The 23,580-nt window shown below is 40.3% G+C and overlaps 3 protein-coding genes and 1 long non-coding RNA gene across 4 annotated transcripts; 2 read left to right on the forward strand and 2 right to left on the reverse strand.

Moving 5' to 3' along the window:
• The first annotated feature begins 235 nt into the window (after positions 1–235).
• On the forward strand, positions 236–5,335 carry lg9h8orf89 (linkage group 9 C8orf89 homolog). Its single transcript, XM_004546615.3, has 7 exons — positions 236–601; positions 692–737; positions 3,191–3,285; positions 3,553–3,691; positions 4,121–4,228; positions 4,321–4,376; positions 4,645–5,335. The coding sequence occupies exons 1-7, from the start codon at positions 403–405 to the stop codon at positions 4,782–4,784; spliced, it is 783 nt and encodes a 260-aa protein (XP_004546672.3). The 5' UTR covers positions 236–402; the 3' UTR covers positions 4,785–5,335.
• Positions 5,336–11,894: 6,559 nt separating this feature from the next.
• Positions 11,895–12,544, reverse strand: LOC143420300 (uncharacterized). The gene is made up of 3 exons (XR_013100117.1): positions 12,412–12,544; positions 12,249–12,306; positions 11,895–12,141 (listed from the first exon to the last, which is right to left on the reverse strand). It is a non-coding gene; the product is annotated as an uncharacterized LOC143420300 (long non-coding RNA).
• sbspon (somatomedin B and thrombospondin type 1 domain containing) lies at positions 12,301–16,762 on the forward strand. Its single transcript, XM_004546618.5, has 5 exons — positions 12,301–12,901; positions 13,841–14,035; positions 14,172–14,250; positions 14,844–15,020; positions 16,307–16,762. The coding sequence occupies exons 1-5, from the start codon at positions 12,676–12,678 to the stop codon at positions 16,422–16,424; spliced, it is 795 nt and encodes a 264-aa protein (XP_004546675.2). The 5' UTR covers positions 12,301–12,675; the 3' UTR covers positions 16,425–16,762.
• Positions 16,763–17,058: 296 nt separating this feature from the next.
• On the reverse strand, positions 17,059–22,791 carry terf1 (telomeric repeat binding factor (NIMA-interacting) 1). Its single transcript, XM_004546619.6, has 10 exons — positions 22,542–22,791; positions 22,028–22,111; positions 21,357–21,484; positions 20,883–20,969; positions 20,619–20,768; positions 19,112–19,221; positions 18,999–19,022; positions 17,578–17,675; positions 17,388–17,461; positions 17,059–17,289 (listed from the first exon to the last, which is right to left on the reverse strand). The coding sequence occupies exons 1-10, from the start codon at positions 22,723–22,725 to the stop codon at positions 17,128–17,130; spliced, it is 1,101 nt and encodes a 366-aa protein (XP_004546676.3). The 5' UTR covers positions 22,726–22,791; the 3' UTR covers positions 17,059–17,127.
• Between the last annotated feature and the right edge of the window lie 789 nt (positions 22,792–23,580).

The raw sequence follows: 23,580 nt of genomic DNA on the forward strand, positions 1-23,580 counted from the left end.
GGTAGTTCTCAAGGACACACACTTTTAACTTGTAAAAATTAACTAAAAACTATATTTGAAGGCAATTTACTGCATTTATCAAATAATTGTGGGCTAGCTGTAGCCTGTATGGATAATGGATAAAATACATATATTTTTTTTTAGGTATTATAGGACATAGTATTTGGGTACATTTTTATTACGTAACCTGGTTAGGAAACACAAAGCTAAATATAAAAAAACCAATGCAGGCGAATTTTGAAGCCTGTTTCCATGGTGACGTGATGACTCGTTAGCGTTGTACCAGAGTGAGCTGCAGCCTAGCACTGCTGCTCGGGGATAACCGGTTTTAACCCATGTACCGTTAGCTGTGTGTAGCACTAAGGTAATGTCTGAAGTAGATGTTCGTGCGGCTGCTCCATCATGATAACTTGCCAGTTAGACCCGTCGATAATCACCGTAAAGGGGCTAATATCCCGGGAAAGCTCGAACTGCGGGCAGCGCGGCCCTGATGCGGTTGGATATCCGACATACAGGAACTTGAGGATGGGAGCAGGTGGAGGGCAAGCGTCTTTAAGGCAAAGTCAACCAAGGAAATTTCCTGTTATACAACCTTTGAGCAGTGAGTAAGCGTGCTCCATAAATGTGCCAAATTCATTCAAAGAAGCTAGCCTAACGGTCCGTAAAATGCTGAGCGCTGTCTGTGTTGTAGAGTCCAGGGACGCGAAACCTCAGCTGACTGGCTTCATAATTGGAGGGTAAGCTATGTGAATATTTTGGAAGCTATAAAAACGCTACGCCACAGATATAATAAAAGAGATGTTCTCACAGTGTTTCACACTCGTTGTTTTTAACCACTATGCTAGTACAGACTGAAAGAGAGTGGATGGCGTTACTGTTTCCGTGCCAGGCTTATATGGAAGACCCGAACTACTGTAATCCAACGTAATTAACACTAGACTAATGTCTGCCTGTTTTTATTTATTTTATTTTATTTTTACCTATTATGCAAGTAAGGGAGGCTGGCACCTACTTATTGGCTACTCCACATCATCAGGCTTGCTCAAAAATACATAAAGATACGATTGCAAACATAAAATAAGACAAATTGATACGGAAGTTCCGTAAAAACAAATGTAAAAAATTGCATGGAGATGCAAATAAATACAAAGGAAAACGAAAACACCAATGCATTTCAATTGATCTCATACTGTATGAATAAAACACATTTTTGAATATTTGTGCAATTAATTGCATATCAATATATTTATTCAGTCATTTAATTTTGATTATGGCATTTTTAGTGCTACATAGATAACCATAAATAATTCCTTCCTGGGTTCCATATCCAGCCCACAACATGAACCACTTATTTCCTTTATAGAGCCCTGTTTTAGGGTGAGTATGAGTATATTACGGTATATTACATGATAAAAGATCCAAGAATTATACATAAACGGACTGGTACTTATATAACTGAACACTCTTTGACTCAAGCCTCATTACATAATAATATACATAATAATCACACTCACATTCATACAAGCACTAAGGACCTTGTCTAACATTCACACCCTGATGGATGCATTGGGGGGTAACTTGGAATTCAGTATTTTGCCTAAGGGTAAGGATCCTTGCAGGACTTGCAGACTGGAAGAGCAGAGAAGTGAACCACCGACCTTCTGATTGGTAGATGACCCACTCCTTGAGACAAGGTCGCCCTGAATATAATGCTCAATAACACCAAGAAAATGTCATATTTTTAAATGAAAATCCATACTTTTTTGCATACCGAATAGGAAATACTGTCAAGATATTGCAAAAATAATGATTTGCTAATGAAACTTTATTGTAAAAGAATTGCCCATGTGCAGAAATCACAGAGCTGCAGATTTCAGCTGTCAGTTTTTTAATCTGGAAACTTTTCACCCCGTGCTTCCTGAATTGCTTACTGTAAGCCGGACTGGTTTGATCTGTATTTCATACGTAGCATATGGCCAGAGTGTTCCTACATCATCTCTTCAGGACTGAGATGCAGTGACTGTGCCGGCTACTCTATTAGACACAGAATACCAGCTGGCTGCTTCCTCTCTAGATAGTTCCCTGCAGTGAAACTGTGCTTTGGTTCATTGTACTGCTGAAAAATGAAATTAGCTCTGATTAAGTTGTGCCCAAAGCATATGGCATTACGCATATGCAAAATGTAGTAATAGTATTTTGCACATCCTTGTTCAAGATCCCTTTTGTTCTGTAGAAATCTTTTACTGTACCTGCTTGAAGGGCAGTGTATGGACTCCTCCAGCATATTTTCCTTTCTACTACATTTACAATTGTTCTAACTTTCAAATTTAAATACCTTGATCTGCCCATAGTACATTTTCCAGTCTTCCCTTTGTCCAATGTGCTCTTTCCCCCTTTCTAATCTGTTTATTTTATTGGCTAGTCTCAGATTTAGCCTTTTCTTTCCACTTCTGCCCAGAAGACCATATTCACGAGTCACCTCTTGACCATTATCCAGTTCAGGACCCATGAGGCATCCCTGCTTCTGACACTAGAGACTCATACACTGGCCTTCTTTCTTAGTCATTTGAAGGGGTCTCTCACATATTTTTTATTGAGGTTGGTGTTAGCTGGTGCTGTTGAGCAAGTTAGTGGTATGAGAGTATCACAAACTATTGTATGAAATATTGTTTTGTTTGACAATTTTCCATACGGGAAATCACAAAAATACTGTGACAAGTTTCAGAGGGAAGATTGTTTTTTTAAAATTCATATTGAGAATACAGTTGAACCCACAAAGCAGACGCTCAGCTTTAGCACGGTGCTAACATAATTATTGAAAAAGGGGGATTTCTAATCACCATTCAGCATTTTAACATGATAAAACTCCACTAGGGAACACAGCATGCCACTCGACAGTGGAAGTAATGATTGCTGAAGGTGGGCCTCCGCTACGCCTCCGCTGACTTTCCATTACAAATCAGTAATGGGAAATTATCAGTGAATCGTAAGTAATTCATGATGATTAATCATAAAGATTGTTACTGAAACAATTTTTATTTGATTTAATGTAAAAATAAAAAAGCATTTCTTTATAAAACTTTGACATTTGTTGGTGCCATGACATGTTTTTGTTTTTTTCTAGGTGGTATTCAACTATCTAAAATATAGAATCCACGTGTGCTGATATATTTTTCTCCAATTTTTCTAGGACGCCTACTTTAACCAAAGATGACAAGCTGGAGTTGCAAAACACCAACCCAGAGAGGGATCTCAGCGGGAGGCGCTTTCTGTTAGATAGAAAATGTAAGAACTGCAGAACAGGAGACAGCCTTATGTTAATAAAACTGAGAGGAAACTAAGGAGTTTCTTCTTACTTCCCCACTCAAAATGGGCTAAATTTAAATTTGTGGCATGGGGTTTGTGTGAACTGACTGCCAACAGGTGGAGCTGTTGTCTTACATAGTTTCTATAGGTCCCTTTCCAGTGGGACATTAGCTACTTGCGGGAAACTTACAGATATAACCTGACAGTGGAATTAATGCAGAGCAATTTTCTTATTCCCTTTTTAAGGTGTGATGTTAGAGAGGACCAAAACTGTGATTCCTCCACTGCCAAGAGACTACCATGTGCACAGACCTGGTAACCTCCCATCCTTCAGCCTCTCCAAGGAGCTTTCCCACAGCTACACAGGGCGACCCTTCACCCTGGGGTAACCTTTGGATTAACATCTTTTGGGCAGCTTATTGTAGCTGGAATTTCTTTTAAAAAAAAGCATATTTCATGAGACAGCTGCACAGATATTAGTTATTATACTGAGTCACAGTCTCATGCAGGGTATGACAGATAACGTGAAGAATGAGAAACAGCAGCCAGATAAAAGTATTGTTTTGACACGCATGCATTATCTGTCAGAAAAAAAGAAAAGCTCGAGTAGCTTTTAATGTTTAATTTTCTGGCAGTTCAAGGGCAATTCTAGCTAGAACTGAAAATCATTATGCTGCACAAAAATATTATCTCAATAACAAATTATTCTCAATCTTCTATTTATGGGAAAAGTGGGGTTTGTTGGTCTGAAGCTTTGTAAAATGTCAGCTCTGCGTTCATTATACTCCTTAATGTTTTTACTTGCGTCTCCCAGGTACCCTGAAAGCTATAAACTGAACACAAATCCAGCCGTCCTCATTCCCTCAGCTTTAGTCCTCAGTGGCAGAAACACCTTTTCGGTTGAGAACTGCAAGCTTGGCAGGTATTTTGGCTTTCTAAACAAAATGTGACCAAGCCAGTGTTTTCAGTTAATTCTCAATGCAGCCACCTCTGTTGTGCTTGTGTCGTCTGCAGGCCCAAGGTGAAATATCCATCCTCCAACGTAATGACTGTTAAAAACAATCAGAAAAGTGAGTTCACTTCCTGCTTTGACTTCATTCTCAGCCTTAACACATCAGGTCCACATGTACTGCCTTTACAGCACACTTAGCTTTAAAGTGAAAAAACAAACAGCAAACAGTTTTTTGTGTTTTTATGTAACATGCGGCATATTATTCAAGAGTTTATCTCTAATTAAGATTATTATTACTTAATGACAGGGAAATGTGTGCAGGATATTTAGAGATTAAATATACCCTGTGCTTCTCTCCATCTCTTTCCATTTCTCTCGCCACACAGGCCAGTCCTATCCGGACCCAATAGCTGGAGCCTCTCGCTCTTACATCCACAGGATAGCTGAGCTGTCCTCTCTGGAGGGCGAGACGGTGAGGCAGGAAAAGCTCAAGAAAATGAGAAAACCTCGAAAGACTCCATCCTGACAATCACCTCCTTCCCAGTCACACTGGTCGAGGTTAAAAACATTCGAGTCTGTGCCAACGACGGAACAGAATAAACCACTTAGGGCGCCATGTTCATTTCAGTGGCTCGTTCTGACTGCTTGTTTGTCCTCTGTGATATTAGTTTGCTGCTTGGTATGGCTGGTGGTTACATTCTGGGATTCTTAATTACGTGTAGTACGGACTTGCTGCAACAATAAATGCCGGTGATGAATATTAGGTAAACATTTTCCAGTCTGACGCACAGCTGTCAGCAGTTTTCCACCCAGCACCTGCATGCAGGATATTTAATTTAGCTTTCTAATGGCTCTTGTATAATGCGGCCATATTTCTTTCTGTATCATCTGTATCATATTTCATACGGTGTCCATCTTTGGCCTCATCGTTACCACAGTGTTTCAGACATACAGCATATCTAAGCTTTGTTAAGTAAGTGAAATATTGACATATATAGTAAATAGTTTAGCAAAGCCATTATTGTGCCTTGTTAACTGTCTTCCTGAAATTAAATAAATTTATTTTTGTTATTTTGAGGACCTTCCTTCATGTGTATAGCTTTTTTTTCACCACATATGTGGACCGTCACACCACTTTTTGGTGCAAACACTACATATAGACCACTACAATTAGCAAAATATGCATTCCATATTTACGAAACAGACACAAAACTGTGCCCCCAGATCCGAGAATGTGGTGCTGTCCCACGCAACGCAGAGTTTTGCTGCTGAATACTCTTGTTCATTGTATTTGACAGCAGCCATGCAACTGTCTATTTTTGTGTAGAGAGAAATCTGGACGTGTGCAGAAATATGAGTCTTTTTTGAATAGATATAAAAAGAACTGGTCCTTATTCTACTTTCTACAGCCATCTATACTGGATAATTGTGCAGTATTTGGCTACATATTTGAACCATTAATTCATTACTTGAACTATTTATAAGTTTTGTCCCTTTGGTGGAAGTAAAGGTTGTGAAAATATCACATCTGACGTCATTTTAAAGTTTCTTTACAACCCTTTAAAATTTAATAAGATTAAATTTACTTGGCTCTGTGTGTAAATAAAGACGGAACAAGAAAAGAAAGAATTAATGGCTGAAATCGTTTTTCCACTAATTGCTGATGCGTGTTATCACGCTGCTACAGCTCTCCTCTGCGTCACCCTGTGCCAATCAGAAAGACGCAGGGGAAACAGCTGAGATGAAGTTCTGTCGCTGAGATCATTTAGTGCTGAAAGTGACAGATGAAGGCTTCTACGTAGTCTGATATACATTTAAGAGAGTTTTTGTTTCAGTTATTGTTTTTTTTTTCTCTTTTTGGCATTTCTGCTGGATTAAACAAAGCAGCAAGGGAGAGGAGAAGAAGCCATCATCAAGGATATCAGTCAGTATGCGCGCTCTGAAACTCAACTGTCAACTGTGTTTAATTTCAGGGAGTGTGTGCCTAAGCTCCCTATTAAATAGCACTGAGATGTTGTCAAACGTCAGGCTCTGTTTGCGTCCCTCCCTCCGCCGGGATTGTGAGGTGTGCATTTCAGGGGCACACAGTGACCTAGAAACACAGAGCCATCCCCTTATTCATACCAAGGGAAGGGGGTGCATGAATGCCCAAATGGAGGCCGGGGCTCCCTCTTCTTGCAGGGTTTTTAGCGTCCCTTTCAAGTGTAGTGAAACAAAATGACCTGGAACAAACAGTCAACAATGAGGTCTTTAATAGGAGCTGTTCTGGGGCCTGCCCACAAGTGGTTTATCGTTTCACTGTAGTTCCACGGGAACCTTGAACAAACGAGACAGTGCTGAATTAAAAGTTCAACTGTCTCTTAAGTCAAGGATCCGATAATGACGAAAACGCCAATTCATTTTATCTCACAAAAGGCATGAAAGCATCAGAAACACGTTTTATGAGCTGAAAAAAAAGCCAGGTTGTGTTACTGTTTCACCTGACTTGACATTGTGACTCTATCAGCAAGGATCAGAGAATGTAGCCTGTGTGCCAACACCTCAGATCAAAAATCTCCCAAATATGCTGTGCTGCTATATAAATTTTGATGAGACAAGGTTTCCTCGAAACAGTTCAGGAGACTCAGATGTAAGTTTTTATTATTATTCACTGTGGCTGACTTGATAACACGTGTTCTTGCTGATCATTTTATCTTCCCACTTCTGGTTTTGTCCTTAAACTATGTGCATTTTTATACTAGAGAAAAACTCGTGCTCGTTCCTTTTATTCATTCAGATGTGGTGCATTTTTAATTTTTGCTTACAACTCAGCTTTTTGTCCTTCACGATGCTGCAGTCTCGGCTCGGTATAACATAGACAGATGCCAGGAAAAGACTTTGAGGCCACCGAGATAGACAGGCACCAAAGATAGGCTCCAAGGCCACTCTTCATGCTGAACAGAGTCCTGTAGTTTGAGCAATTTAGGCTTTTCTGACAGAGAGGAAGAAACCTTGTGCTAACATCGCTATTAGGTATGAGATGAAAAGAGCCAGCTCGAGTCTGTGGACAAGCACAGCGCTTTTCTATATTGAAAGTGTTGATCATATGCAGTTTGCCGTGCACAACAATTATCACTTCGTTTGTATACTCTGTACCCCGTGTGTCTGGATTAGCATAAAAAAGGAAACATGTCTGGTAGTCTGTAGTTTGTCAGTGGTCTAAAAATTATATTTAAGGATCCTAAAAGACAGTTATACAGTGATAAAAAAGAGGTCAAATCTTTTTTTTTGTCTTTTTCAGAAGATCGTATAAAAAACCAAAACAACAACAATTGTAATTTTATCATTTCAAAATGTTTGCACACAGGTCAGGTGACATTTATTTATTTTCATGTCATCAATCTATCCTACCAGAGTGATCTGTTATTCACAGGCATCAGTGAAATTTGAGGTTTGGTAAAGATATATATATTTACACACTTTGCCCTTGACAGAGAAACGCACGCATGCATGCGCACTAGCCCGAGGTCCTAACCTCTCCACTGCTGTGTGACATTTAACGATGTGATTTATGAAATCTACCCCGATAGCTCCACCCTGCCACCTAGCCATTATCATTACTCGAAGCGTCATCTCTCTCAGGGGCAGGGCTCGGTTTCACTCCCCACCCACACATCTTGACTCATCTGCCGGCTGCTGCTAATGTCCGCATTGATTTACATACATATGGATCCATATGCCAGGTGAGGTGACTCATGAGGGGACAATTATCAGTGACGATGTCAGGATCAGGCAGGAGAAAAACTTTCATCAATGTCATTACACTGGCAGCTCTCCAAGGCCAGCCAGCTTGTAGAGCCATTGCTAGAGTGTCATCAGTCCTCTCCGGGGCCTATCCAGCAGTATTCAATTCAATTCAATTCTTTATTTATTTGTCACATGTAGTTATAACTAGTACAACACACAGTGAAATGTTTTTTCCGGCTAAAAAGTACTCCCCCCCCCCCGACTGTGCATCTTACTAAACTTATAATAAAAAAAAAAAAATCTATATAAAAGTATAAAAATGTATAATATCGTGCAAAATATTACGCTGTAATAGTTAAGAGCTATAGTGTACGTATTTACGTAAATACAGATGTAAATGATAAAATACAAATAAAAATAAGGATAAAACTCAAAAGAAAATTATATACTGTGTATGGAATTGTCCATCATGTTGTCCGATTTGTGTTTTGATTGAGGAGTCTCACTGTTTGTGGGTAAAAACTCCTCCTCCATTCATTACAGTAATGACCTGTAATGAATGGAGTATCATTTGAAGGACGTACAAAACGTCTTGCCATAATAGACGCTGTTGTAAGTGCGACATGAAGAGCAAGGCTCACTGAGTGTTTGCACTGTGAATACGCCCTTTTAAGAACTTTTAAAAGTGTGATTTGGTGACTCGCACTAAGTCAAACACCAAACTTCTCAACTCATTAAATAATAACTCATGCCACTGTGTGGCATAGATCCATACGTAATCCACAAGAAATAGGATAAAATGCCCGTGCATGGATGAACTCAAGTTACAATGAAGGAAACTACTGAAACTCAGTTACATAAGAACAGATAATAAGAACAGACGGTGCAAAACACTCCCGCACTTGGAAAACCACCCAAATATACAAATGTAGACGTGAAAGAATGTGCTATAAATTGAGAAGATAATAGACAAAGGCTTCCATTCATGTGGGAGGAACTGACTGTACTCATCAGGAAGAAAGAAACTCGAACTAATTACTTCGACCAGCTCTAATCAAATATTCTCTAAGAACAAACATTTGGGTCTGTTTTCGCTTTGATGTTGCTTTTTTGTTTTTTCGATAGAAAGGCTTAAAAATAAAGTTTCTGTGCAGCACAGAGAAAGCGTTTTCTTAGTCATGGATGACATCATCTTTACAACACATGCCATCTTGTAAAGGTAAATTCTAGTATTTGTCAACCAGAGCTTTTGATGTCAAGAAACCTTTTGAAACTATGGAAACCCAGGTCAAGTCTTCCCTTGAGGAGAGCCAGTTTACATTCCCCATATAGCTGAGATGAAGCTAGGGCTGACCCTTCTACCTTCCCACTGCAAGAAGGGGAGGACAGCAGACTTTCATTTATTACTAAATCGATCTTTCTTTGTATCTCCTTCTATCTCTGCTCTTGCCCCAAATGAAGGGGATGGATGACGCAGCAACTTGCGACACTGTTTGGAGATCATAAATATGCTCTATTACTGCTCCCCGTCTTGTGAAACATTAACCGATGTACACTAAGATGACTGGGTGTGTTGCTGTAAGGCTGATTGTCTCCGACAAATGAGCAGTAAGGGCAGGAGGTCCATGGCTGGGAGCCTGTCACATGGAAAACACACATGCTTTGATGTGCGCTTCCTTCATGCTGAGGCTGATGCTGCTGAACGTCTTGCATCAGTGGACAGATCAAATCAGCACTATAGTTGGTTAAAACGGTTAAAAAGTAAGAGACTTCACAGCTGGGATTATTTATTGTGTTTAATATTTGTAGATTTAACTTTAACTTAACTTTAACTGATTCAGACACTTGCTTCTTAGCGATGCCTCTGCTGATGATTGTGGTGGAGATGAAGGCTATTACTGTCGCTTGACCTACCTGCTCCATAGCATGAAGAATAATCAAAGGACCCAGCCAGACCCCCTTGTGAAAGATTATTTTTCAAGACAGCGAAGTATCCAGTTATTACTAGTGTCTACCTCTTCAATAGCAGGAGGCGTGAGGAGGCCTCATTTCCTGCTGATGCTCCCTGCAGAGGCCCCATTTGTTGGCCGTAATAATGTGGAAGAGGCTGAGCTTCTTCAGCAACAGTAACAGTCAGGCCCCCTGGAGCATATAAGTAAAAAATGGTTTTTGTCTGCCCTCTCCAATTTGTCATCATCAATCAGCAGCAGCATTAGAAATCCTTGCCATATATTGTGTAGCCCTCCATCATGCCATTAAAGAGGGCACGACTGGGCTTGTCCTGCATTATAAAGTTGATAGTCTTTCATTTCACATTGAGGAGTTTCAGTTTTTACTGAAAAATTATGAATTGCGCATTATATTAACACTACACTGTGGTTTGTAAATAATGCAAACTGGAGCTCCTGTGCAACGTACAGCACTGTGAAAAAGTATTTGCCTCCTAAACCTAATAACTGTTTGTGCCACCTTTGGCAGCATGAACTGCAATCAAGCGTTTGCGATAACTAGCAGCGAGTCTTTTGCATCACTGTGGAGGAATTTTTGACCCACTTGTCTTTGCAGAATCGTTTAAATTTATCTACATTTGGGGGTTGTTTGAGGTCATACCAAAGCACTTCAACTTGAATTATGGCTGGACTTTGACTAGGCCACTGCAAACCCTCTTTTTGTTTAGTTGGGCCATTCAGAGATGGACCTGCAGGTGTGTTTTGGATCATTGTCCTGCTGCTTAAGCTGAGGGCTCTTGAGCTTTAGGGCATGAACTGATTTCTCCTTCATGATCATCTGGTAAAGAGCAGAATTCATGGTTCCATCTATTATAACAAGTCTTCCAGACTTTGAAAAAGCAGAGCAGCCCGAGACCATCATATATTCTTTTTATAAAAGGCTCGAAATGTCTCGTCATACCACAGAATATTTTCTCAGAAGTCTTGGGGATCTTCAAGATGTTTTTTGGCAAATGTGAGATGAGTCTTTTTATCCTTTTTGATCAGCCGTGGTTTCCTACTGGGAACTCTCCCATGGAGGAGATTTTATCTCTTTATTATTGTTGAATCATGAACTCTGACCTTGACTGAGGCAAGTGAGGGAAGTTCTTTTCATGTTGTTCTGGGTTCTTTTGGGAGCTCGTGGATGAGTCATGGATGTGTTCTTGGAGTGATTTTGGTAGGCTCATGTGAAGGTTCACCACTGTTCTACATTTTCTCACTGTGGTTTGCTGGAGCCCCAAATCCTTAGAAAAGTCTTTGTAAATCAAAATATGTGGTTAATGACAATTCATTTATGATTTAGAAGAGGTGCAACTACTTTGTCATACATGCCCAAGTAGGTTTGGATAGGTTGTTTTCCTTATTAATAAATAAAATAATCAGTTAAAAACTGAATTTTGTATTTACTCAGGTTATTTTTTTTATTTACTGTATATTATAATTAGTGTGATGAACAGAAACATTTAAGTGTTACAAATACGGAAAAAAATAAGAAATCAGGAAGGGGGTAGATAATGTTTTCTTAGCATTGTATTTAAATGGGTTTCCATGTTGTATACAGTTTATAACAGTATATAACAGGTTATCAGTGATTGGTAAAAGGAGATATTTTGGGAAATATGATTCTTTGTTTCCTTGATAAGACTGATACCACTTTCTTGTTTGCCTTCATAATATGACCTACAACCAGTAGATGGTTATTTTAGATAAGCATAAAACTGGAAACAAAGTCAAGAAGGAATTAGCTTCCAGCATTTAGGAATTGAGTAGTGCATTAAAAGTCCTTTGTTTTTGTTTAAAACAAATAGCACACATGTTCAGAATTGCAGGAAACAACTGCACGCATAAAACAATTACCTTATTTATGGCTGAGCTCAGGGGAAGCTGATATGTAGATTTTTTTTTGACAGCCTCTGACCCAGTGAAGCTAATCTTTAGTCTACGTAAACCTCACAAGCAAAACAAGCACACAGACAAAATCATACCCGAACGGTTTGGATTTCTGCTGGATTACAGGAACTTGAAAGGGAAAGAGAAAAAGGGAGAGAGGTGAGAAGGGGACGGTGTTATACAGTAGAACAATTGATTGGAGACCTGCCAAATTCTCACATTCCTCCCTTTCTTTTGGGACTCGGAAACCTGGGGTGGCAGAAGGTCACAGATATTCTGAAGAAAGAGGGTCAGAAAAAAGGTAAACAAGAATAAGGCAGGTAAGAAAGAGGCAAAAAAGAAAGAACAGAGGCGGGATGGTAAAGCATGCATCACCAGCTCACCCCTCCCTTGTCCTCATCGTCTCCTCCCGAGTGTGATCGACTGGAGGGAGGTGCTCAGCTGGGAACAGGGAGAGAGACACCAGCTTTGAGGAAAGGCAGGCACACACAACACGAAAGCCAGTGCTGGAATTGGGTGTTTTGTACTGTAGGTTGCATTGCAGACCTGTTTCTGGAGGGAAACTGAAGGGCTGGACACAGGAGACGGACACAGGAATTCCAGGTCACAAGGGCTCCTGTGGCAGAGCTCAGTCCTGGCTGGGTTGGGCTGGGCTGGTATTCCAACCTCTCCCTCTCACGGTCACGAGCATGAAAGAAGCAGAACCAGAGCAGGAGTAAACACAGGTAGAGACGTGTGTGAGCACAGTCTGGGGGGAAACCAAGAGGCTGGCATCTTACTTCAGAGGTTGACTTCTGGCCTCACTCCATCATGATGGGATTCTCTGTTCCGTTTGCCTGCTGGTTGCTGGTAGTTTTTGCTCTAGGTGAGAACCACCTGGTGAGTGGAGGTTGTTCAGGGAAGTGCTGCAGAGGCAGAGACACAAACTGTTTGACCACTGACTGGAGGATGGACCGTGCGCACGGCACATGCTACTGTGATGAAGGCTGCGTCAGAACTAAAGACTGCTGCTTTGACTACTTCACAGAGTGTCCAGGTGAGTGATGAATGGATGGAACTGTTTATTTTTTGGTGCGCACCTTAACTTTATGATACCCGACCTCTTGCTATCTTCTAAATCTGTTGTCCAGAAGATAAAACAAGACAAATTATCCCCACTATCTGGTCATTAGTGGGCTGCTTATCACACAACATACCTCTAATGAGTGAAGTGGCATGGGTGGATGCATTCCACATTTTCCCATACATGTCAAATTGTGTGCATTTAACTTCAGTCCTTTCCAACTCTTCTGTGTCTTTTGTTGTTTTCTTCAGCTTCTAACATGGCGCAAACCCCACATAATCTCTGATTTTGTGTTTCTTGCATGTGTCTCACCTGCCGCATTACAAAAAATAATCAGCACACCAAATAACCCCAGTAGCTCTGAGCCTAACCTCATTTCAGTGGGCTGGCTGGCCCACATAATGGAATTAGTACAAATATTTTAAGAATGTGGTTCTGTCAATCAGTTGTAGCGATAACAGCTACAGTCAAACAAGCTAGGCACATTTAATATGTGTTATGGGCCAGTAGTGACTAAATCTGAATGTTTAATGCATCAAAGTGGAATCATAGCAGGCACAAAGAAAATAAATCACAGGACTCAGTCACTGATTGAGCGGCGCACTTGGCGCACTGTCAGAATACTTGTATCAGAGCAGGAAGCACTAATTCCACAAGTCACAATCGATGCTTCATTAATCCAAAGTTATTTCCTGGATATTGAGTCACATTCCACTCTTCCACCGGAATATTATAATTATTCATCCCTTAAAGAACAATGGTATATCTTACTGTCGATTGGAATTGTAATCCTGGCACAAAAGCTAAGATCTTAGGGAGTGAGTCTTTGGTTTAAATGCAGTTTAATTGTTCGCTGCAACAGAGGATTTCCTCTAATAACGTTTCTCTCTTGATACTGGTGCCAACATCCAGCTCAGGACTGTGTTGTGAGCGACTGGAGCTTTTGGAGCGGCTGTGCCAAACCCTGCCAGCCTTCGGTGCGAATCCGTGTTCGTCACATAGAACAGCAGCCCCACAACAGTGGCCAGCCCTGCCCCGGCCTTGAGCAACGAGCTGGCTGCAGGGAATACAGAGACCACCTGGGTAGACACTGTGGCTTCAATTCAGGTATACAACCAGATGAACACGCTCTGGTTTTACTGTATCTGCATTTTTGTGTGTGTGTGTGTGTGAAGTTGCATGCATATTTTCTTGCATTTGAGCCTGTTTTGTAATTCATAGATGATCTGGTTTCTCTTATCAGGTCCTGCATTCATCACCAGCATGGCGTTTGCCAAGGGAAGGCCCAAGCACGACAGCTACGGAAACCCCCTAAACCCTGGGTAGGTTTCATATCATGGTACTATAAAGCCTGCAGATGCTCTCTGAAACTGCACAGACCTCAAGAATCTTTAAATTCAAGAGTTGAAAGGTTCATGAATGCTTTCAGGGGAAAAACCTCTTTTTTGTGCTTTGTATCACAAATGAAATTGAAAGGAGATAACAGCTCAACGTTTTCCAACCAACGAGCTACCTGTAGGTGTTTGCCCACCTGGCCTTCTGTCTACAGACCATTAAACATAGCGATGCTGAAAGACTGCCAACAATCCTTTGAAATTAAATACTCAAGGCTGTCACATGAAAAGCGCATACACAAAAGGTTGGGATGACAGTAGGTGCGGTATTGCGAGCAGTTCAAAGCATCTATATGCTTAATTATTGTTATTCCTTTCATTAGAGCTGTGTCCCTGCTACTGGGGATAAAGTGGGTTTTTCTTTTTTACTGATCAGTAATTCCCAATATCGCCTAACCAAGTGATGATGCCTCGATGTCGCTCTCCTGTGCGTTAAGGGTTTATTTTGTTTGAATTCTACTGTCTCAGTATTTCAGGATTTATTTGTTCACCTTCATTACTCTAATCCTGTCGCCCTTTAGGTTTTGTGTGGAATTCAAGCTAGAGTCACGGACGCCCCACTGCACTGTGGAGAACCGGCCCCACACACTGTGGATGCGCTACATAACAGAGGGCTTTAACGTGTGTGTGGCATGTGAACCTCCTGCCATGCGAAACAATACCAGCAGCTGCCAGGGAGACGGTCAGGAATCAGACAAGTATGCAGTTATCGGCCATTTTACATGTGTTTTTCCTCCAGTCCAGATATATTTAAACTGTTTGGCATTTAATTTACAGCTGAATGTGGTCTAAAAGGGCAGACTCTCAGCTTTTATTCTTATTTTTTTTACAAACTGAAGGAACATTTAGGAATGGTGGTTATTTATTATGTAGCCCCCTTTTTCTTTAGGGACCAAAATATCTGACTGAAAAGCTGCTTCATGGACAGATGTGGGCTTCTCGGCTTATTTTTTGAGCAATTTTGAACGTAAAACATCTGGAAAAATTCCAAGTGTACCATTTGCATTTGAAAACTGTGGGTTTGAACCCACAACTTCCAGATTTCAGTGGATTTCTACCTATGTTGTATGTGACTTTTGTTGCCATGATGCCAGGTCTCTCTTGGAAATGAGATTTTTAATCTCAATGAGATTTAAAAACCTGTGAGAGAGGTGGAACTTTAGAAGTGGTGAATGTTTAACAAAGAGATAATAACTCAATGGTGTGCTAAGCAAAGTAAAAAGGCATGATCTTCCATTGATAATTAGATAATTGTAGATGATTAGATGATCCGTTTCATGGTAAAAGAACACCCCTCATAACACCTAACCAAGTGGTGAACATTGCCCAGGGGCAGAAAAAACAAATTTAAACATCTAAAAATACCAGACAAGTTGTGAAACAGCATTTGTTTGGACTAATGAAAGTATAATATGTATGTTTCGTTATTTGAAGCATACAGCAATACTTGCAAGATGGAAGACAGAATGAGAAGGGAACACAAGCCATTCGAGCATGCACTTCAATTCCTGAAGAGCAAACTAAATGGCAAAAAAACTAAAGGCCTGGAAAACCATCAGGAAGGAGGAAACTCATCAATGTGCATGGCTTTCAGTCAGTCTGTCAACCATAACTAACAAAATCCTAAAAGGTAAACATTTTGGTTATGATTATGCTCACTTATCCAGTTTGAGCCCCTGAAAGGAGCTGAATTAAAGCTGAAAGTCTGGATTGAAATTGCATTGCACTTTAATCTATTGCACTACCGTACAGAGCCAAAGTTATGGAAATTGTGTTCCTGTCTACAAAGCCCTAACTGCACGATTTCACATAAAAATCTAAATCAGTTCATAAAACTTAAAACAGCTACAAAATTAGTCCACCTTCTGCTTCAACACTTAATGTGCCCTTGCCTTAAGCTAAGCAGTGCTGAGATCTTGTGAAATTACTATGTGAAACCATGTGCATAAAGTGGTATGAAACCAGTGGTTTAACTGTGCTGCAGGGAGACTGTGCTCCACTGGCAGGCGGTGGGGAACCCGCAGTGCAGCGGGACTTGGAAGAAGATCCAGAAAACTCTGCGGTGCGCCTGTCCTCCACAACACAGTTTTGTCTTCATCTGATATGGATTTCACGTGAACATCTAAAAACCAATCATCAGTGGGCAGCCAGATGCCTCAGCACATCGTCTCTCTATCAACACTAAGAGGCCTAATTTTGCAGATATGTCTTTTAATATGGTCCAGATCAGTGTAAAGTATTTTTAAATAGCAGATTTTCATACACATTAAAATAGAAAGACACTTGTACAGCATTCCACCTTTTCCTCACACACATTAAGCACACTTCCTTTTATTTTGGTTATAAAACAATGCTATTGTACTCTTTTACAAATGTCTTGTCTTACACCTTATTTATCTAAAAAAATGTGGCCTTAAATATAAAAAACTAAAAACTTTTACATCGTTTCCTGTGATTGCTCTCTGGTGGTATGACTGGGTGCACACAGCAGCAGCAAAGCACATACACTGACACGGTTAAGCTTTAGCTGGTCAGCTAAAAAAGACTAAATGAGTGAAATATACAATTATGTTTTACTGACACATTGTCACATTGTTACACATCGTCAAATTTACCCAGTCACAGTAGACCAACTTACCCAGATCACTGTTCTGTGCTTGAGCACCCTCTGGTGGTAAATTGTTTCAGTGCAAACATAGCAGAGCATGCAACTAAAACCATTAAAAAAAATCAATAGAAAAATCAGGTGATTTTATTTACAGGTCAAATGCTACATTGTACGAATTAGAGAAGCTCTGTGTGTCTTTATCCCACTTCATGTGCCCTCGTTAGAACTCTCCAGCGGTCTTTGAGCATGGTGCCGGTGCGTCCTTCAAAGTCATAATCCATTAAGATACGAGACCACTTCCCCTGCCCGTGACGTTTAACACCATCCTTGAGGTACTTGTCCAGCTGGGAGGTCCATTTCTAGATAAAAAGGAAAAAACATAAACTCCTGCTTTCTATGCTTAAAGGAATATTTATAACTCCTTAAACTGATTTGTGGATTAATTGGTTCTACTTACTTGAGGGGGTTTTCTTGTTTTTTGTGCCTTTTTTGTGTCTGGTGAATTTTCTGTCATCTGGGATAACTCTGATGCTGTAAGGTTTGAAATTAATTTACTTGTATTCAGGCTCAAATATGATGTGCTGGTAAATAAATTTCAAAAGAAAAATTCAGAAACCAATCAAAGCCACAAGAAAATTAAAACCCACCATTACTGGAGATTCGACGTAGAGAAAAATGACGCTTCTTGCATGTATCAGGCTTCCACACATCTGTATTTATGGTTGAGAGTAGTTTCCGTTTTGGTCTGTGGAAGAGTAATACAGTGCGACACAATTATTTCCTTAACCTACATGTGTAATTTAAGTGACCCTGAATGTGACGTGGCAGTACTTCAGACACTGCAGATTTACTGGGATTTTCACAACCATCTCTAGAGAATGGTCCCAAAAGAGAAAATGTCCAGCGAGCCACAGTTCTCTGGGTGAAAATCCCTTGTTGATGTTAGGGGAGAATGGAAACATGGCTTTGAGCTGGTGGGAAAATATGCTGCAGGACAGCAACTCTGAATGCGCATCAAACGTCAAAGAAGATGCGCGACAGCAGCAGAAGGGCACACTGCACATCCTGATGGTCAGAATTTGGCACAAACAATATGAAAACACGGTTCAGGCTGGTGCTGTAGGGAATATTTTCTTGGCACACCTGTCCCCGAAATAGGATTTATGCTTCTATGTGAAATCTATGTCACAGGTACCTAATCAGAAACCCCTCTGAAACTCACACCCCAACTACTTTGAGTGGCCTCTTGATTCCTCCTGTGCATTTCCTGCTTCTTTCGAATGAATCATTGAGAGAACATCAATCCCTGCGTCAACATATGGACTCTCAGATTGAATTCCTCGAGGGAGATTCCTTAAACTATCAGGACTGATGTGAGGGGATGTAAAAAGAAGTGGAAAAACTTCACCAAGGACACTTTTTTTTAGCCTCTGGGGAGAAAACAAAACGAAACAAAAAACCCCAAAAGAAACTGGAAAAAGGGGACCTAGGAAGAGAAGACGTCCTAGAATCATTTAGGCTGGCAGAGGATATAAAAGATTGGGACATAACTGTAACGCGTAGTGCACAAGTGTGAATGCCGGCAAAGGCATTGGCCACAAAAGTCTGAATCAGTCATTAGTACCAAGCAAGCATTGTTACAATGCCACAGGCTGCCTGAATACTGCCATATGTCCATCCCTTTATGGCCACAGTACACCCATGTTCTGATGGCTGTGTGCCATGCCACAAAGCTCAGACCATCTCAAACTCGTTTCTTGAACACAACATGAGTTCACTGTACTGAAATGGCCTCCACAGTCACCAGATCTCAATCAAAGAGGGCAGCTTTGGGATGTGGTGGAACAGGAGATTCATACCATGGATGTGCAGTTGACAAATCTGCAGCAACTGTGCGATGCTATCATTTCAATATAGACCAAAATAACTGAGGAATGTTTCGAGCACCTTGTTGAATCTGTGCCATGAAGCATCAAGGTGGTTTGGAAAGCAAAATGGGCTCCAATACAGTACTAGCGAGGTGTACCTAATAATGTGTCTAGTGAGTGTTAAACATATTCTTACTGACCTGTGACATGTGGTGTTTCCTTTCCTGTTAGGACATAAATAAAGCTGAATATTTAGCATGAAGGAGAAGCAGAGTTTAAATAAATGAGGCTTTTCAAAAATACTACGACTTACTTTCTGTCCTCCGTGACATCACTGGCCTTCTTTGAAAGAGAGCTGTCCCGGGGCCCCTCGTCCTCCAAACCCTCAGTTTTGTGTGAGGACTGCACCATCTTTGAAGCTGCCTGATGATCGGAGAGGTAGACATAACACAGACATTTAGCTTTGCTAATTTATGCATATAAATATGACCCTTTCATAAACTTCTAAAAACAACTAACTTTCTGGTCTAAGTACTGCTGTAATGAAAAGCAAAATTAATGAGGGCAGTCATTAGCATACCCTTCCAAGTACAGCCATCAAGAGGTCATTGGCTTGCGTAAATCATTCATAAAACTTTCCTGAATAAGCGAGTCTGTTAGGCCCTGAGGACGACTCTACAGAATGCAGCAGTTTGCCCTTCCAACTAATTTGATGACAAATTGTCAATTAGCTATGACTGATAACATCACATCAGCACCTTCAGTTGGTCTGAGCGCCATTACTCAGGAGGATAAGAGCGTAGTTTCAGCACAAAAGGAGAAAACAAGAGGAGGAGAAATTAATATCTGCAAAAATTTGTGTAAGCATTGCCTGTTAACTACCGAGAAACTTTGGACACCTCATGTACACCCATCAGCAAGCCACAGCATTAAAACCAGCGCTGTGATTATCTCTTCACAACAATCCAGAGGTGCGATATATCAGGCAGCAAGTGAACAGTCAGAGCTTGAAGTCCACGTGTCAAAAGCAGAAAAAAGTGGGCGAGCACAGGTCTGTGGATTTTATGATGATGGCCAAACTGTAACTGTTATGCAGCCCCAGAGTCCCATGATGACAAGTGTCCACTGATCGGTGTATTTCCCAAAAAACCTTCCATCTCACTAAGAGTGCAAAGGGGTTTTTATATATTTTGGCTTGGACATAAGTTTGGAGAGACAAGGCTGAGATGGTTTCGACATGTGCAGAGATGGAGGTATGTAGTGAAAGAGCATATGCAGAAGGTTGGTGTGACAAAAGACGATGCTAAAGAAAGGGTGAGATGATCCGCTGTGGTGCCCCCTAAAGCAGAAATCCAAAAAAAGTCGACAATACTTTTTGCAAAAAAACCCAAAACATTTCTAAGAGTTTAAAGTGAATTTTAAACTTACAACTTAGGAAATAAAATATTCAGCCCAGAACCTGAAACATAATACATATAAATATATCTAGTCTAGTTTTTTAAACAAATATTTTAATTTACTCTGTGAACACAGTGCTGTATGACTTGTAGAAACTCAGTATGTAGGCCTGACAAACAACTTGTGAACTAAGGTTGGGGTGGACATCATGTTGGCCTTGATTTTAAAGTAGTAGGGCTTTAAATAACTGAGACACGAACCTGTAGGTTTTAAAGGTTATTCTCAAAATTCTCAGAATTGTGATCTCAATATTGACAATGATAGTAGTGAGTGTGATTTTTCACATAGTTGAGCAGACCTGTGTTCCAATCTCATTCTGATACTGGCTGTGACATAAAACACAGGTTCTGCAGGTGCTGTACCTTGAGAAGGTAGTCAGAAGGATTCTTCTCCAAATAGGCATCCAAGTAGGACTGGACTGTCTCTAGCAGGCGACTGAAGCTGAAGCTCATGAGGAATGGGTGGTAAGTCTCAGCCTGTGCAACTATTTTCGAAAGCTTAACTCTCAAACCCTGTTAAAACACATTAGTTGTTAAAATCGCTTAAAATCTGTTACTGAATAATTAAAACGTTCCAAAATTGACCTTTATTTTGAAAAGGAAAGGGAGAATAACTGCCATACAGACCTGTGGAAGTTCAAGGTTATTCTCAAACCACCTGAGGGCAGAGGAGGCAGAAGACCTTTCACCCTTCTCCAAGCAGACAGCAACAGACTAGGCACAGGGTAAATGTATGACATTAGACTCAAAATCAATACATGCAGCCAACATCAGGACTTAAACCCTGCTCATTTCATAATCAAACATCTGTATAGTTTCAGCACTGGTGTTGTGTTTTTCCCCCCACATAGTAAAATGTTTAGTTCCCTCAAAGAGAGCTAAAGGAAAACCACCAGCACTACAATGGATCGTGTTTTAACTAGTTTTGTTAATCACCGTTTCTTTTACTCAAGCATGACGCTCCTTTGTGCTCTCAAAATTGAAAAATGAATATGAGGTGAAACAAACTCTTTCCCTATATTGTTTGTAGCTCAATTACAAGTGAAGTAATCCCCCAAAGGCCCATACTGAGGTAGGAAAAACAAAACAAAACTTTATTACCTGTACAATCAAAAGGATGGCAACGTTTTTAAACAAACTTTCGTCTGCCACAGTGTTTTTGAGGTCTGACCAGAGTCTGGCAGCCGACATCAGAGGCATCACAGAGGCATCATCTTCAAACTGCACATCTGAAGAAAAACAAGTGTTTTACAGGACAAGGAAACAGGAAGCCAACTAGGATGAAGGACAGAAAGAGTCTGCTGCTGTTAATTTTTTTTTAGTAAAACAGTATACCCCCAGCGACCACTTTATTAGGTACAACTACTCAGCTCCTTGTTAACGTAAATATCTAGTAAGTAAGTAGTAAGTACATGGCAGAAACTCAATGCAGGTAGACACTGTCAAGATGGGATGTGGATGTAACGGGAGATTTAGATCATGCTGACAAATAACCACAATTCTAGGCCACGGAAAGTTAATGCATCACTGATGAAGAGACAGGTGGGTATATACGTTTTTAGTCAGTGATTTCCAACCCCTTTCTCATCTTTAATAGTTTTTAATGTAGCTTGCCATCGCCAGTGTGTGAATGTGTGTGTGAATGGGTGAATGACTGAATGTAGTGTGAAGCGCTTTGGGGTCCTTAGGGACTAGAAAAGCGCTATACAAATGCAGGCCATTTTAATAGTTTTTAATGTGTATTTAAAAACTGTGGCATCATGTTTTCTTACCCAGCAGCTTTCCATGCATGACTCTTGCCAGGAAGTCACAGATCTTTGCTTTCTCATTTCTCTTAGGAGATAATTTCTGAATGGCTGAGGAAAAAAAGAATAAATGAAAAAAAAATTTGTGTTAGGCACAATATTTTCAGAAACTTTGTGAAGACTTATACGTACACGTATATTTACATTAAAGTTACCAACGAGAGGTTCTTCCTCTCGTTTTTCTGAGTAAAGGTGCCAGTTGCATTTAACAACAACATGACAGGTCTTAACAAAAAAATGAAAAAATACATAAAAATAGACATGGCTTAAAGAGTTTCACCTCGGACGCTGTTTTGGCGTCTACTCCTTAAACATATCTCACTTTTATATCTGTCATATTTTACGTGATATTTGGTTCTTTTATGTTTGTCTTTACCAACTTTTAAACTTTAACTAATGGTAAACTTGGGAAGCTAATCTAACACCATTGGAATAATCATAAATTAAGCATAAATATACGTAACCTAGGTGCCTCACTCACTCTGGAAAGCTGAGAGCGTTTCGTTGAATTCATCACGTTTGCTCTCCTTAAAACGCCGACACAAACTTAGAAACATGAAGTCCGACATCCATCCTGTAGCTACGGCGGTAATGTGAGAAAAACTGACACCTTCTTCGATGCTATTTACATCTGAAGCGGTTCTGTTATTATTTTCAGCCGCCATGTTTATGTGTATTCCTGTTTTTCTTTTAAAAACACCCGCGCGCTCACCATTTACCAGCCAGTTTGAATTCGCTAATCGGACTGCAGCGCCCTCTGGCGTTCAGGAGGAGTAACTAAATATCAATATCACCTTGTTCAGATCGTGCCAAAACAATTTGAGGCAACTGCAAGTTGAAGAAGTTGTTCACTGCATTAAGTTTCAGATATAACTTGTAGACTCGTAGGGTAGTATTTAATTTTAGGTATAAAGCAATTCTCAACCTTTTATGCAGTCAAACTTTGAAAACTTGCCTTTTGTATTGTGGAGAACATTTGAGTACAGAAAACTCACTCTCATGTTTAAGATTTGAGGTTTATGACTTGCCATGTTACCCTGCTGAAGTAGCCTCTTAGCTGACAGGAGTGGCACCTGATGTGGTCGTCTTCTGCTGCAGCCCATCAAGCCGTTTCCCTCTGACCTCTGGCATTGACAATTTTTTTGGGGTGGGATGCCTTGGGAATATTTTCTTTTTATTGGATCATTCACTGTGAACCATACAGGTTGTGCAGGGTATCAGGTGAAATCAGCTGAGTATAACAGTTATAATAGTTATAACAGCCTTAACTTTGTTTACTTTTCTGATTGTATCAGTTCTTTCATTAGGACCCTTCATGGAACTTGGAAGCAGGTCTGGAAGAACTGATTGTAGCAACAAAAATGTGTTTGTGTGTGTTTTTTGTAAATAAAAATACATTTGTAATAAATATTTTGTTGCCATTTGTGTTATTTCTTTCTTATTTCTGACCCATTTTAGGCAATGAGTCATAAATTCAGAATTTTCCAAATATGTAATTATATTATCTTAACTTATCCACC

This window comes from Maylandia zebra, linkage group LG9, assembly GCF_041146795.1.
Source record: "Maylandia zebra isolate NMK-2024a linkage group LG9, Mzebra_GT3a, whole genome shotgun sequence".
In the NCBI taxonomy this organism is placed as follows: domain Eukaryota; kingdom Metazoa; phylum Chordata; class Actinopteri; order Cichliformes; family Cichlidae; genus Maylandia; species Maylandia zebra.